Genomic DNA, 17,289 nt, shown 5'->3' on the forward strand with positions numbered 1-17,289 from the left:
AAAGACCAGTTGAATAGCCTGCCAGTCCACTGTTAGGGAGCTGTCCTGTAGATGAGTTTTCACTTAGGCACAAAATATTAGTAAAGATTGGCTATTGTCACACTGATCCTAGTAGTAAAAACTGAAATAACCTAGATGTCTGGCAATAAAAAATAATTAAATACATAACAATACATTCATGCTATGGAATACCATGAAGCCACAAGAAGATCAAATTATTAATTACTTAGGTAAACTTATGCATGGGTTTCCCTGGTGGTTTAGCGGTAGAGAATTCACCTTCCAATTCAGGACACCATTTGCAATGCAAGAGATGTGGGTTATATCCCTGGGTCTGAGAGAGTCATTTCTTAGGCAGGTTGATAAGAAGTCTAGGGGTCCCCAAGGAGAGAGGGGTCTGGAATTCTCAAGGAGGAAGAAAGGACAAACTTTTTCTCCATCTCTACATTCCTTAGGATTATATAACAATGTATTCTGCCTAAAGACAGTCTCTGGATTAAACCTTCTGGCTAATTCTGTTATCTTAAAATGTAAATTATGGGAGTAGGTCTGGTGAGGTCTTTACAACCTCCAGACATTCTTTGGATTCATTGGAGAGTACGTAACTTCATTGCTAACACTAACAAGGGGGTACTCTTTCTGCCCCCATCTGATGCCTATGTCAGAAGCTTTCTCTATCTCCTTTATACTTTAATAAAACTTTATTACACAAAAGCTCTGAGCAATCAAGCCTCGTCTCTGGCCCCGGATTGAATTCTTCTCCTCTGGGGGCTAAGAATCCCAGGGTCGTGATTCAACAACAACCTTTCAGGTCTGTAAGATCCCCTGGAGTTGTTTGCTTGCTAAGTTTTGTCCAACTTTTTGCAATCTCATGAACTGCAGCATGCCAGGCTTCTCTGTCTTTCACTATCTCCCGGAATTTGCTCAAACTCATGTCCATTGAGCTAGTGATGCTATACAACCATCTCATCCTCTGTCATCCCCTTCTCCTCTTGCCCTCAATCTTTCTCAGCCTCAGGGTCTTTTCCAATTGGTCAGTTTTTCCCATCAGAAGGCCAAAATATTGTAGCTTCAGCTTTAGCATCAATCCTTCCAATGAATATTCAGGGTTGATTTCCTTTAGGATTGACTGGTTTGATCTCTTTGCTACCCAAGGGATTCTCAAGTGTCTTCTCCAGCACCACAGTTCAAAAACATCAATTCTTGGGCACTCAGTCTTCTTTATGGTCCAACTTTCACATCCATACATGACTACTGGAAAAACCATAGCTTTGATTAGATGGACCTTTGTTGGCAAAGTGATGTCTCTGCTTTTTAGTATGCTGTCTAGGTTGGTCATAGCTTTTCTTCCAAGGATCAAGTGTCTTTTAATTTCATGGCTGCGGTGACTGTTGGCATTGATTTGGGAGCCCAAGAAAATGAAATTTGCCACTGTTTCCATTTTTTTCCCCTTCTATTTGCCATGAAGTGATGGGACCAGATGCCACGATCTTAGCTTTTTGACTGTTGAGTTTTAAGCCAGCTTTTTCATTCTCCTCTTTCACCTTCATCAAGAGGCTCTTTAGTTCCTCTTCACTTTCTGCCATAAGGGTAGTGTCATCTGCATATCTGAGGTTATTGATATCTCTCCCAGCAATCTTGATTCCAGCTTGTGCTTCATCCAGCCCATAATTTCACAAGATATATGGCACATATAAGTTCAATAAGCAGGGTGACAAAATACAGCCTTGACGTACTCCTTTCCCAATTTGAAACCAGCTCATTGTCCCATGTCCAGTTCTGTTACTTCTTAACCTGCATACAGGTTTCTCAGAAGAAAGGTACTGTTGTCTGGCATTCCCATCTCATTAAGAATATTCCACAGTTGGTTGTGATCCACACAGTCAAAGGTTTTAGCATAGTCAATGAAACAGAAGTATATGATTTTTTGGAATTTCCTTGCTTTTTCTATGATCTAGCATATGTTGGCAACTTGATCTCTGGTTCCTCTGCCTTTACTAAATCCCGCCTGTACATCTGGAAGTTCTCAGTTCATGTATTGCTGAAGCCTAGCTTGAAGGATTTTGAGCATAATCTTGCTGGCGTGTGAAATGAATACAATTGTGCTGTAGTTTGAGCATTCTTTGGCATTGCCTTTTTTTGCAACTGGAATAAAAACTGACCTTTTCCAGTCCAGTGGCCACTGCTGTTTCCAAACTTGCTGGCATAATGAGTGCAGCACTTTAACAGTCTCATCTTTTAAGATTTGAAATAGCTCAGTTGGAATTCCATCATCTCCACCAGCTTTGTTCATAGTAATGCTTCCTAAGGCCCACTTGACTTCACACTCCAGGATGTCTGGCTCTAGGTGAGTAACTACATCTTTGTTGTTATCTGGGTCATTAAGATCTTTTTTTGTACAGTTCTTCTGTGTATTCTTGCCACCTTTTCTTAATCTCTTGTGCTTCTGTTAGGTCCTTGCCAGTTTTGTCCTTTATTGTGTCCATCTTTGTATGAAATGTTCCCTTGATACATCTAATTTTCTTAAAGAGATCTCTAGTCTTTCTCATTCTATTGTTTTCCTTTATTTCTTTGCTTTGTTCACTTAAGAAGGCTTTCTTATCTCTCCTTGCTCTTCCTTGGAACTCTGCGTTCAGTTGGATATATCTTTCCTTTTCTCCTTTGCCTTTCACTTCTCTCGGCTATTTGTAAGGCTTCCTCATACAATCACTTTGCCTTCTTGCATTTCTTTTTCTGGGGGATGGTTTTGGTCACCACCTCCTGTACAATATTACGAACCTCTGTCCATAGTTCTTTCAGTGCTCTGTCTACCAGATCTAGTCCCTAGAATCTATTTGTCACCTCCACTGTATAATCATAAAGGATTTGATTTAGGTTATAAGTGAGTGGCCTAGTGGTTTTCTGTACTTTCTTCAATTTGACCCTGAATTTTGTAATAAGGAGCTGATTATCTGAGCCACAGTCAGCTCCAGGTCTTGTTTTTGCTGATTGTATAGAACTTCTCCATCTTCAGCTGCAAATAATATAATCTGATTTTGGTACTGACCATTTGGAGATGTCCATGTGTAGAGTCCCCTGGAGTAGGAAATGACAACCCACTCTGGTATTCTTGCCTGGGAAATTCCATAGTCAGAGGAGCCTGGCAGACATGACTTAGCAACAAAACCATCACCAAACTTATGTGTACTGACCTAGGAAGATGATCATTGTCCACTCACAATGAAAAGGCTAGTTTCAAAATATACATTGTGGTCCAATTTTGTTCTATATGAGCTTGCTAGGGCTGCTAAAACAAATACCATGACCAAAATCTATTTTCTCACAATTCAGGAGGCTGCACATCAGAGGTCAAGGTATCAGCAAGGCTTTTTCTCCTGAAGCCTCTCTTCTTGGCTTGCTTCCTCATGTTCTTCCTTCTGTGTGTGTGTCTGTGCCCTAATCTCTCCTTGTAAGGACACCAGCCATACGGGATTAGTAGTGGTGTTGGTGGCGCAGTTGTTTCCAACCCTTTGCGACTCCACAGACTGTGGCTTACCAGGCTCCCTGTCCATGGGATTCTCTGGGCAAGAATACTGGAGTGGATTGCCATTCCCTTCACCAGAGGATTTTCCTGACCCAGGAATTGCCGGGTTTCTTGCACTGCAGGCAGATTCTTTACCATTTGATCTACAGGGAAGGCCCACTCTAAAGGCCTCATTTTAATTTAATTACCTCGCTAAAGGCCCTGTCTCCAAAGAGTCACATTCTGAAGTGCTGAGAACACATGGGCTTCAACACATGAACTGGGCGGGGTGGAGGGGGGTGGAGTCAGGACTTGGATACAATTCAGCCCATAATATGCTCTTAAAATATTTTGTGTGTATATGAAAGGTTTTCATTTTCAATCCATATTTCTGAATTGCTAGAAATTTTATGATTATAAATTCATCTGTTAAGTCAGTTCAGTTCAGTTGCTCAGTCGTGTCCGACTCTTTGTGATCCCATGAATCGCAGCACGCCAGGTCTCCCTGTCCATCACCAACTCCCAGAGTTCACTCAGACTCACGTCCATCGAGTCCGTGATGCCATCCAGCTGTCTCATCCTGGGTCATCCCCTTCTCCTGCCCCCCAATCCCTCCCAGCATCAGAGTCTTTTCCAATGAGTCAACTCTTCACATGAGGTGGTCAAAGTACTGGAGCTTCAGCTTTAGCATCATTCCTTCCAAAGAAATCCCAGGGCTGATCTCCTTCAGAATGGATTGGTTGGATCTCCTTGCAGTCCAAGGGACTCTCGAGAGTCTTCTCCAACACCACAGTTCAAAAGCATTAATTCTTCAGCGCTCAGCCTTCTTCACAGTCCAACTCTCACATCCATACATAACTACTGGAAAAACCATAGCCTTGACTAGACAGACCTTTGTTGGCAAAGTAATGTCTCTGCTTTTCAATATGCTATCTAGGTTGGTCATAACTTTTCTTCCAAAGAGTAAGTGTCTTTTAATTTCATGGCTGCACTCACCATCTGCAGTGATTTTGGAGCCCCCCCAAAATAAAGTCTGACACTGTTTCCCCATCTATTTGCCATGAAGCGATGGGACCAGATGCCATGATCTTAATTTTATGAAGGTTGAGCTTTAAGTCAACTTTTTCACTCTCCTCTTTTACTTTCATCAAGAGGCTTTTTATTCTCTTCACTTTCTGCCCTAAGGGTGGTGTCATCTGCATATCTGAGGTTATTGATATTTCTCCCAGCAATCTTGATTCCAGCTTGTGCTTCTTCCAGCCCAGTGTTTCTCTCAGTTCAGTTCAGTTCAGTCGCTCAGTCATGTCCGACTCTTTGAGAGTCCCATGAATCGCAGCACACCAGGCCTCCCTGTCCATCACCATCTCCTGGAGTTCACCCAGACTCACGTCCATCGAGTCAGTGATGCCATCCAGCCATCTCATCCTCGGTTGTCCTCTTTTCCTCCTGCCTCCAATCCCTGTAAGCATCAGAGTCTTTTCCAATGAGTCAACTCTTCGCATGAGGTAGCCAAAGTACTGGAGCTTCAGCTTTAGCATCATTCCTTCCAAAGAAATCCCAGGGCTGATCTCCTTCAGAATGGACTGGTTGGATCTCCTTGCAGTCCAAGGGACTCTCAAGAGTCTTCTCCAACACCACAGTTCAAAAGCATCAATTTTTCGGCGCTCAGCCTTTTTCGCAGTTCTCTACTATGTATAAAATTGATAACTAGTGAGACAGCTGTACAGCACAGGGAACTCTACTCAATGCTCTGTGGTGACCTAAATGGGAAGGAAATCTAAAACAGAATGATATGTGTATACAGATAACTGATTCACTTTGCTCTACAGCAAAAACACAGCATTGTAAAGCAACTATCTCCAACAATTTTTTTACAGAAAATATTAGCGAATTATCTATACTTACTTAAATGGATGATCTGAAAAACAATATACCACCTGACCTGATACTGATAAAGTTGCACGTTAGAGGGGGAGAAGGATGTATATGATCTATTGAATGTACATGAAGGGCCTAGAAAAGGTCTGCTTGAAGGACAAAAATGTCCACAGAATTCAGTTATGATAAAACTCAAACAGAGTCATGAAACAGTAAAGAAGAGGAAAAAATCAGATGAAGGATGTGGAAATAAAGCTATTCAAAAGAGGGAAGGAACTACCAGAGGAACTTTTTTTTTAATGTAAGGGTGGAAGATAGGGGCAGGTACTCACATATCACATTATAATGATAGAACAAGCAGAACAAGACTGATAAGCAAGAGTGTAATTGAAGAAAGCGTTTCAAAAAACACCCAAATTCAGCTCCAAGCTGAATTGTGTCCCTCTCTCCCCGCCACCAAAAAAAAAAAAGATTCACTACAGTCCTAGATCCTAAACCTCAGAGAAGGAAAGGAAATTGAAGTTGCTTCAGTTGTGTCTGACTCTTTGTGATCCCATGGACTACAGCCTTCCAGGATCCTCCTTCCATGGAATTCTCCAGGCAAGAATACTGGAGTGGGTAGCCATTTCCTTCTCCAAGGGGTCTTCCCGATCCAGGGATCAAACCTGGGTCTCCCACATGGCAGGCAGATTCTCTACCAACTGAGCCACTGGGGAAGCCAAGGGGAGCTTCTCTGGGGACAGAGACGTCACTGATGGTCTGGTTAAGACGAGGTCATTAGGGCGGACCTTAACCCAAGAGGACCAAGTCCTTATGAACAGAGGAAATCTGGACCCAGAAGATGATGTGAAGACTCGGGGAGAATGCCACGTGAAGACAGAGGATTGGAGGATGCATCTACTTGTCAAGGAATGCCAAAGATCATGCAAACCTCCAGAAACAGAGACAAGGAAGGGGCCCAGCCCAGCTGACACCTCCAGAAACATGAGTGATTCCTGTCGCATTAATCACTCAATTTGTGGTACTATTTTATGACAGCCCTAGGACTCTAATATAAATACCAGATTAGAAAACACAAGTTTCTGGTTAGTTCTTTACCAAAACATGAGACAATTTCTAGCCATCTTTCTTAAAAATTATTATTTCCAGGATCAGAAAAATAAAGCTTTAAACTAGTTGTTCTCGTGGTGGTGGTTTAGTCACTAAGTCATGACTGACTCTTTGTGACCCCATGGACTGTAGCCCGCCAGGCTCCTCTGTTTATGGGATTTCCTAGGCAAGAACACTGGAGTGGGTTGCCATTTCCTTCTCCACAGGATCTGACCAACCCAGGGATTAACCTGTACCTCCTGTATTGCAGGCAGATTCTTTACTGCTGAGCCAAAAGTTGTTCTCATAAGCTTGGATTTTTATGACAGCAGTAAGTAATGCCATTGTAAAAAGTTTTTAAGAAAATATGAAGAGAAAAGTCAGTCCCACTTCATAAACCACCTTGTGAACACATTTCCTTCCGGGCTCTTCTCTAATGCAGTATACACACAACACGTTTGTACATACATATACATACACAATTTCATGACCAGAAGGACCTACTGAATTTTTATTCCCACTTTCTTTTCCCAAACAATGCATAACATTAAATATAAGAAGTGGTAGCAATACTTTTCTTGCCTATGCAATCAATCAGATGAGTGTTACATAACACCTAGCTGTTTAGGTATTACTATAAACATCAAAATAAAGGTCTTTGTGCAGGAACTCTCAAGCCACATCTCAGGTATTTTCTTAGATGCCTAGAAGTGGAATTCATGGTCAGGAAAAAGAAAATTTTGTTTCTTCTGAACTTTTGCTTTTCAAAATAAGATGAACTATTGATCAGCTGAACAGGTTTAAGTTAGATTCTGGTGGCTACTTGTGACTGGCTATAGAATACCTATCTTTTCTCCATTTGTGGGAATTTTTTCTTTTTTTTTTTTTATTCTCCAAGGTCCTGATGCACTTCTCCTGAGGCAAAAGTCATTCAGACCCAGAGGTAGATAAGTGATGCTGGCGTCAGCTCTACAACTGAGCAGAGGGCTATATCGCAGGGCAGGCCAAGTACGTAAGCAAAGGAGGGGAGCACGCCCTGGGCTTGCCTGCTAAGTGCCCAAAGGGTGCGGGGGACCTGGGGTGGGCTCTCCACAGGATGGGGGCAGGGTGGAGGGGGGAGCTGGATCCCAGGGCACACACTGCTGGGCTGTTAGGGTGTTACACCTTACACATCAGCACCTTCCTATCCCATCCCCTCCCTTTCCAACCCAGCCTGAACCCCAACCAAACGGTAGAAGTTGCTTCTGAATGAATCCCACCAAAGTGAACAGTATTCAAAGGTTTCAGTAAAAGGGGGCATTGATGGGGGTTTGCTGAAGACTGTTCTTAGAAGCCTGGAGGGACTAGAAAAATGCATGTAACATTAAATGTGGACAAACATATGCATCGTAATAATTTCAACACTTGAATCTGTTCAAGTCCGCCAGTCCCATGTCAAGGTCCTGGGATGAGAAGTGATTTCTAAACAGACATGCCCTTACAGTCTGCAAGCTGCACAGGGACCAATGAGAAGGGAATCAGAGATAGGAGTAAAGTTTGGGGGGAACCCAATTGAAGAATAACCTATTTTCATGACTCAAATCAGGCTACACTGGTATATAGCCTGCTGTTTTTATAGGTTATGTCAGAGGAATCTTTACATGACAATCTTTCCATGACCTAGCAACCTCATCCTAAAAGTATAAGGTGTATTTAGGATGGCAGAAACATTAAGCTGCCTATGTTTAATAATCTGAGCAAAGCTAATGACAGGAATTAGGCACAATAATCTTTTTAAACTGATTCAAATAAAACAAACATTGAAGTTCCCCAGATGTTCTCTTAGTTACAAGACTACATTCAAAGACCTACTTTTTACGAAAGTTTTAGTTAGTACAAAGGTACTTATACCCAGTCTTATCAGAAACCAACATAAATGGCAGCTGAAGGCCGGTTTCTGAGACATCAGGCAGGACAGAACACTTCCTCCCACAACCCCAGGATTCAACATTGGTACAAAATCTAGCTATTTTATTGCTGCCACCTTGCAAATTGGGAAAGGAGTACATCAAGGTTGTATAGTGTCACCCTGCTTATTTAACTTATATGCAGAGTACATCATGAGAAATGCTGGGCTCTATGAAGCACAAGCTGGAATCAAGATTGCTGGGAGAAATATCAATAACCTCAGATATGCAGATGATACCACCCTTATGGCAGAAAGCGAAGAACTAAAGAGCCTCTTGATGAAAGTAAAAGAGGAGAGTGAAAAAGTTGGCTTAAAACTCAACTCAATTCAGAAAACTAAGATCGTGGCATCTGGCCCCATCACTCCATGGGAAATAGATGGGGATATTGTGGAAACAGTGAGGCTTTATTCTGGGGGGCTCCAAAATCACTGCAGATGGTAATTGCAGCCATGAAATTAAAAGACGCTTGCTCCTTGGAAGAGAAGCTATGACCAATCTAGACAGCATATTGAAAAGCAGAGACATTTTGCCAACAAAGGTCTGTCTAGTCAAAGCTATGGTTTTTCTAGTAGTCATGTATGGATGGGAGTTGGACTATAAGGAAACCTGAGCACCAAAGAATTGATGCTTTTGAACTGTGGTGTTGGAGGACTCTTGAGAGTCCCTTGGACTGCAAGGAGATCCAACCAGTCAATCCTAAAGGAGATCAGCCCTGAATGTTCATTGGAAGGACTGATGCTGAATTAAAACTCCCAATACCCTGGCCACCTGATGCAAAGAACTGACTCACTGGAAAAGACCCTCATGCTGGGAAAGACTGGAGGTGGGAGGAGAAGGGGACAGAGGATGAGATGGTTGGATGGCATCATCGACTCAACGGACATGAGTTTCAGTAAACTCCAGGAGTTGGTGATGGACAGGGAAGCCTGGTGTACTGCAATCTATGGGGTCGCAGAGAGTACATGACTGAGCAACTGAATTTACTTTTACCCCACAAATTTTAACGCTAAACTTTATCATCTCAAGACTTCATGCTATGTGAACGCTTATGTGCAGAAAACCTTTTATCACCACAGACTTAGCAGACAGCATGGCTCCTGTGCTGTCAAAACCCAAGGGAGGACAGGAAGGGCAGGACTCAGAGGGCTCAGGGCAAGTGAGGACAGATGGTAGCAAAGTACATCAAGAACAGAACTCCTAGAATCAAATCTCCCTTCAAATGGATTGCCAGCCCAAGAAAGACAATTATTTCAGGGATGTCAATTAACTTTTATGGAGAGAGCTTTTCTTTCTTTGGAAAAACAAAATATTGCGTTTTAATATCAGAAATTTTTTACCTATCTTTATTCTTCAAACTTCATGTCAAGTCACAGATATATAGTCCATACCACATAGTAGCTATCTTGTTTCTTTTTGATGTGCACTCTTTCAGGCAGAAAGAGTAATAACAAGAAAACACTGAAAATGAATTCAGTGAACAACCGATTTTCAGTATATAAAGTGTACAGTACATTCCAGTGTGGTCCATTATGTACAATTTAAAAGTGCATCTCCTCTAAAACATCACATATGTACATAATTCTTATCACAAAAGAACCCACACAGAGAGTTATTAAGCTTCAAAGCTGAATCACAGGGAATACTTTTTGAAAACTGCAAAACCTTGTGTATTTTAGAAGCAAAGTCATCCCAGATTAAACATTACTGAAAAAACGTCAAGCTTTAGAGATCATGGACATCAAACCCATTACTTAAACCAAGTAGCATTTAGAAAGTAGCTAACACTTTGTTTTGTTCTGTTGTCAATAAAAAACTTTCTAAAGAAGTTTAAGCTAAGAAATATCAGCACGGAGAGTGGGGACGTGGGGAGAGGGGAAGAAGGATAGAGGTGGGGGGCTGGCGCAAAGCAGAGATGGCCACCCATCTACCTGATTGTAAACTGCTGGACATATTGTTGGGCTTCCCTGATAGCTCAAGAGGTATCAGCCTGTAAAGCAGAAGACATGGGTTCAATCCCTGGGTCAGGAAGATCCTCTGGAGGAGGAAATGGCAACCTACCCAGTATTCTTGCCTGAAAAATCCCACAGACAGAGGAGCCTGGCAGGCTACAGTCCACGGATTGCAGAGTTGGACACGAGTAAGACTGTTTCAGGAGAGACTCAACAGTTCTCTATATAGCTTACTTCCAGAAAACAACAGTTCTCAGAAAATTTTCCGTTTAGAATTGATACACATAACTGAAAATAGACTGTTAGATAATTCTTAGAAGTTTCCCTTCAAGTTCTTCTGGTTAAACCAATATTTATTTTTCTTATATTCAAATTATAGTTGTTGGGTCAGTTCAGTTCAGTCGCTCAGTCGTCTCTTTGCGACTCCATGAATCGCAGCACACCAGGCCTCCCTGTCCATCACCAACTCCTGGAGTTCACTCAGATTCACGTCCATCGAGTCGGTCATGCCATCCAGCCATCTCATCTGTAGCCCACCCACCCCCCTTTTTTTTTCAAATCAACCAACTTTTTATTCTTGAAAGGATAATATTAAAACATACCCGTTTCCAAGTCACTAGAGATGGTTTGGATTAAAGTAATTGGAAAGGGGATGCTACTTAATCTCATTTCTTCCGTGTCATCTGACACCTGGTATCTGATATTTTAGGAATGATGGGAACCATAAAAAGTGAGAAAAATAGGACTGTTTACAGATTAAGCCAGCATTATAGATGTTTCTGAAAAATAACTTTTATTCTGAATCAGTGATAAGCTACATATTCATCTGTCACTATTTCAAGTCACAATTATATTGACATCTCTCCTTTGAAACACTGAACCGTTTTTTCTACTTTCCAAACATCATTTGAAAGCAAATAATTATTCTAAAGATAAAGCATCAGAAACAAATTCTCTCCACCCAAGGTGACTTTAATTTTCAGATCGCAGCATTTTAGAGATACACCATTTAATTTTTCCTATTTTTACTTCTTCTTGGCAGTTTTTTCAAACTGAAAATTTAAACTATGACAAGAAAAGCATTCAAAACATAATACAAATATATACAAGAATACAAGAAATGTTTAAAACAAAAATATTGCATTACAGTATCTCCAAATATGATGTGCTCTTGAAATGACCAAAAACCACAGGGTGCAGCTCTCTCATATCCTACACAGATCTATGTTCATATCTCTTCATATATATTTATTTTTATTTTGCCTCTTGGTGCCTAAAGTAACTGAGACTCAAAAAGATACCTAATATGACATGTAAAACAGGGTACCTGTGATTTTTTTACATCCTAATCTGAACACATCTTAATTGGTACAATATTACTCTTAACAATAGGCAAGCGATATATATGAAATGACATACTATAATACAATGTTTTCAGAATCATAAACAATTTCCACAATGACATGAAAAATCTGCAAATTAACTCACCTCATTATAAAGTGAAATTCTCGTGTATCATAGTAAGAATGCTACTATTAGAAGCATTCTAAATTATTTCATTTTCTAGTGTAGAAAGGTTATGGTAGAAAAAATAAGGTGCATTTTTAATAAGCCACCAACAGCCTGACACATACACACCCAGTGCAAACTATCCAAGAAAATAATCCTTATTTTAATATGAGATGTTTCACTACACAGCTCGACTAAAGGTAAAATGAGAAATAGCTTTCCAGCATTAATATGGCATAATCACAGACAATTCAATGTATATATATGCAGTCAGTGAAAATAAAGAATAACATTCCATCCTTTGATTTATTGTTTTTAAATTCTACCTTACCTTTTAGAATTGGGAACAATTCTAAAAATTTAGATATTTTCCTAGTTTCCATAGCTAACTAGAAGACTAGATATTTTGATGGTCAGCTACTAGAAATTAATGATCCACTGGTGATACCCTTGCTGTGTTTTCTTCTTTACTATGAAACCGTAACCCTCTATTGCTATTTTGTTTCATGCAGCACCAACCCAACTTCATTTTTCCCTAAGAAAAATAAATATATAAAGAAGACACTGTGAGGCATATATTCACAAGGTCTCAATTTCTTAAAACATAAGTATGGGTATATTTATTTCTCTCAAATGCATACAAGACAATAATTACACAGCAACAAATCTTTAGTTCAACAATGATTTGATTCATAAGCATTTGAATGAAATTTACATAATTTCACATCCATACCCTTGCATTTTAAATACTGTAAGTAAAAAAGCCCCCCAAATAACCAATTCTTATATTTCCTATTTAGTCCTCTATACATCCAAACTTTAAAAAGTTACAAACTGAACATTATACAGAACATATAAATCATGTTTAAAAACTTGAGGTTTTAAAACCACTGTTCCCCAATATGACTCATAAAAGTCCTCATGCTGACAAGTGCAGTCCTAGGTGGTAAAGTGAACTGGAGGAGGGGAAGAAAGAAGAGACAGACACAAGTTTGCTGTCTTAATATTTTACTAATCCTGTCAGTTAAAAATGGTGATGTCATGAGAAATAACAGTTTAGGTTTAATATGAGGAATGGACTCTGCCTCACAGTTTGAGACATGCATTTCAAGTATTTTCCTATTTGATCTGAGCTCCCTGCAGCAAACTGATGCTGAAAGAGAATAACTATTTTCTTCCATACATTCTCTCAATGTCCGCCTGGTAATGTGTTTTAAGCTCTTTGCGTTTCAGCTTGAAGGCATCTGTCACCAGACCAGTTTCAGGGGTCCACGGTTCAGGGCTCAAACGAATTTTTACTGGAATTTCAAACTTTTCCAGACTTGCTGAGATTGTGGAAAAAAGAAATTAAAAAGTGAACACAGAGTCATGAAAAATATACAATTAAAATTCTTAGCAAATAGTTTTAACTTCCTCAGTCTCCACACACCCATCAAAATGTAAAACCTACAGCTAATAAATCTCACTTCTAAGCAATTTATACCTCAGAAATACTAGAAGCAAAACATAGATATATATATATAAGAATTATAATAGCAAAAAACTGTTTAGAAAATCTACATGTCCATCAACAGAATGAGTTGGGTAAATTATGATATAGGCATAAAATGTACACAATTCATTCATTAAAAATAAGTCAGATCTATTGGTAGGGGTATATAAAGATACTTGCCATATATTGTTAGGTTTAAAAAAAATGATTTTGCTTTGTGTTTGAACCCTACATAAACTTACATGCAACTAGATGTGTAGGACGAGGATACAGACAAAATAAACCATATGCCTCAAGGGGCTAGTATCCAGGATTAAAAAAAAGCAAGTGTCACTTTTGATCTTATACCTATTTGTTTTCTTTGAATTTATTTTTTAAAAAATCACTTTAGAGGACTTTCCTGGTGGCTCAGTGGTAAAGAATCCACCTGCCAATGCAAGAGACACAGGTTCAATTTCTGATCTGGGAAGATTCCATATGTCTCAAAGCAACTATGCCCATGCGCCTCATCTATTAGGCCAGTGCTCTAGAGCCCGGGAGCTGCAACCACTGAAACCTGAGCACCCTAGAGCCCGTGCTCCACAGCAAGAGAAGCCACGGCAAAGAGAACCTGAGTGATGAGAAGCTCACGTGCTGGAAAGAGAGTGGCCCCAGCTCTCTGCAACCAGAGAAAAAGCCCACGCAGCAACAAAGACCCAGCACAGCCAAAAATAAAAGAAATCATTTTCTAAAAATCACTTTAAAAACTAAGAAATAATAAAGTTAAAACAGAAATCTAGTGACTGAGCCAGGATAGTCGCCGTGAGCTCTGAGGAAGAATGTGTGCTCCCTACTGTGTTTCTCACACACCGCTCGATACCAAGGAGATCCGCAAGAGGTGAAGGATTGGGGGGGGTGGGCGAATGAGATCTGAAGAAGCACATTTCCTTATTAAGGCTGATTTACTTTTCAGCACTTGTTTCACAAATATTTACCAGCAAAAATTATTGTGTAAAATGCTTTAGTAAACATTGTTTTAAAATACAAAAATGAATAGTTTCTGCTCTCAATTGGTATACTATTGGGAAAAGGGTAAACATTTAGCCATAATAATACATATATTTTTAAAGAACTGAATTCAAGATATAAGTGCCTTGGGAACAAAAATGATATATTAACTCAAATAACAAAGTTTTATTCTTCAAAGATTACAAGTATTTCAGGAGTGGTTTCTAACTGGAAAAGCCACCATGAGAAAAAGCAGTACGGTAGGGACCAAGCATTAAGGGACATGAGTCTGACAACACTGAGATGCACGGAGACTCGCACACAAGCCCTGGAAGCCCACGCTCAGCTATAAACAGTCAGCACTGCACTCAAAATGACGCTAGCAACAGCGATATACTCTACACCACGTTTTAGAAAAATGAACACAGCAACAATCACGTGACAGGTTGGGGAAATGGGGACTCTAATAAAAACTATGAGTATTCCTTCTTTATTTTGCTGTGAATATGTTTGTATATATGGTAAGCAAATACTTTTGTTTTCTTCTCCCAGTTCTCTTGTCATAATATATTATAAGTTGACTTTATATCACAGTATTTAAGTTACAGGATATCAAAGTAGCAGAGTTAAAAAATCACTCAGGGGTGTGCAAACACTTCTGGAGAAAAGGTTCATGTATTTTCAGTTGCACACAAGATAACTGTTTAATGTTAGGTGACAGTGTGACTTTGTTACTGTCTTTTCTTGGAACTTAAACTATGGTGTAAGGAAATGTACGTGGGTGCCAAGCTGACAATAGGAGGACTGTGGTGGTTTTATGCATCATCTGGACTAGGCTGGAGTTCCCAGTTATTCAATTTGAAAGTGGTTTTATAGATATGGCTAAGTCAGTTCAAAGATCTTGAGAGCTGAGCTGAGGCCCCCCCCTCAAAAAAGAAGCAATTCTGCCTATGGACAAGGGCTTTGATCCCTGCCTAAGAGCTCCAGTCCACTTTTTCAACAGTCTATCCTACAGATTGCCAATTCTGTCCAGCCGGCCCCAGTGAAAAGGTACACCAATTGCCTGCCTTAAAAGTTTGCATAGTTAAATATATTTAACCTACTGATTCTTTTTCTCTGGTGTGAATCAAATATAGATTTGGCTTAAAAATGAAGTTGGATCCCTTCTTCACATCATATATAAAAATGGATTAAGGACCCAAATATAAGGACAAAAACTACAAAACTCTTAGAAGAAAATAAAGAAAATATTTACTTGTAACTTAGATTAGGCAGTGGCTTCTCAAATGTGAAGTACAAGCAACCAAAGGAAAAAAAGGAAACTGTTCCTTATAAAAATTAAAATTGTTGTACTTCAAAGGATACCATCAAGAAAGTAAAAACACAACCCAAACAATGGTAGAAAATACTTACAAATCACATATCTGATAAGGATTTATATATCTAAAATATATAAAGACCCATATAGTGACATATTTTATTTTCCTGGGCTCCAAAATCACTGCAGATGGTGACTGCAGCCATGAAATTAAAAGATGCTTACCCTTTGGATGGAAAGCTATGACAGACCTAGACAGTATATTAAAAAGCAGAGACACCACTTTGCTGACAAAGGTCCATGTGTAGTCAAAGCTACGGTTTTACCAGTAGTCATGTACAGATGTGAGAGATAGACCATAAAGAAGGGGGAATGCCAAAGAAGTCATGCCTTCGAACTGTGCTGCAGAAACTTGAGAGTCCCTTGGACAGCAAGGAGATCAAACCAGTCAATCCTAAAGGAAATCAACCCTGAGTATTCATAGGAAAGACTATGCTAAAGTTGAAGTTCCAATACTTTGGCCAATAAAAGGAAATGAAGTGTTGATACACGCTACGACAAAAATATAGAGATGAACATTACATGCTAAGTGAAAGAAACCAGTCATAAAAACCCATATACGACATGGTTCGACTTGTACAAAAACTCTAGAACAGGCAAATCTACAGAAACAGAAAGATCAGTGGCTCCCAAGGACTAAGAGGTCTGAGGTATGATGAGGAGTGCCTGCTGATGGACACAATATTTCTTTTTTGAGGTAATGACAAAGACAATGAGGTGATAACAATCTGAAACTGGTATGGCAATGTGTACAATTCTGCCAACATACTAAAAAACTACTGTATACTAAATGGTTGAGTTGTTTGGTGTGTAAATTATATGTCTGTTTATAAAATTTACTTTTAAAAAATATATATTAAGTATATAAATTTTTAAATTATGCTTAATTGTTTCAGTATTCCACCTTAGAGAGAAACAATATAGGTTTCTAACTTTAATTAGAAACCTAAACTTAATTCAGCATCAGTGCAAGGATTTTGAGTTACCTAGAAAAGCTGGAAACTATATTCAGGCTGACATGCTACAAAACATAATTACTGCTGAAATAAAGGGTCAGAATAACTTCATCTGATTAAATGAGATCTACATTTTTCATTATCTTGAATGACATATCTAAGGAGAATAAAAATGCACACTTATATTTTACTTAACGCTGATGACTCAGACAGTATAGCTGTTTTTATTAAACCAAGAATATCACACTACGTCTCTCTGTGCCCCCTCCACAATACACACACACACACATACAAAATGGGTAGAGGATACGTGAGTACAGCCAACCACCACCACACTGACAATGTAGAGTCTTGGACTGTTCACTGTGGGTTGGGGTGTCTGGGAAGCCCAGCAGGGCCTTGGAAACAGCAGAGCAGAGTGGAGAAAGGGCCAACCCGGAAAACAGAAGCTGTGAGAAGAGAACATTCTGATACGTGTACATCAGTGGTGGGCGTGGTGGCCTTGTGTGTCCCCAGAGGAACTTGAATAGGGGTGACAAGCATGTTCTTCTCCCGACTAATGGTAGGAAAATATGATTGGTTTCTGAGCAGGAAATGTAA

General features: G+C 39.7%; 1 protein-coding gene across 1 annotated transcript in view; it reads right to left on the reverse strand.

Moving 5' to 3' along the window:
- Window positions 1-11,141: 11,141 nt before the first annotated feature.
- The window catches only part of ACSL3 (acyl-CoA synthetase long chain family member 3), a 79,326-nt gene continuing 73,178 nt past the window's right edge, over window positions 11,142-17,289 (reverse strand). Inside the window, exon 15 of the mRNA XM_040228485.1 lies at window positions 11,142-13,201. Within this exon, the coding sequence (XP_040084419.1) occupies window positions 13,044-13,201 (158 nt within the window). The 3' untranslated portion in view covers window positions 11,142-13,043. The remainder of the gene's footprint in view (window positions 13,202-17,289) is intronic.

This window comes from Oryx dammah, unplaced genomic scaffold, assembly GCF_014754425.2.
Source record: "Oryx dammah isolate SB20612 unplaced genomic scaffold, SCBI_Odam_1.1 HiC_scaffold_27, whole genome shotgun sequence".
Taxonomy (NCBI): domain Eukaryota; kingdom Metazoa; phylum Chordata; class Mammalia; order Artiodactyla; family Bovidae; genus Oryx; species Oryx dammah.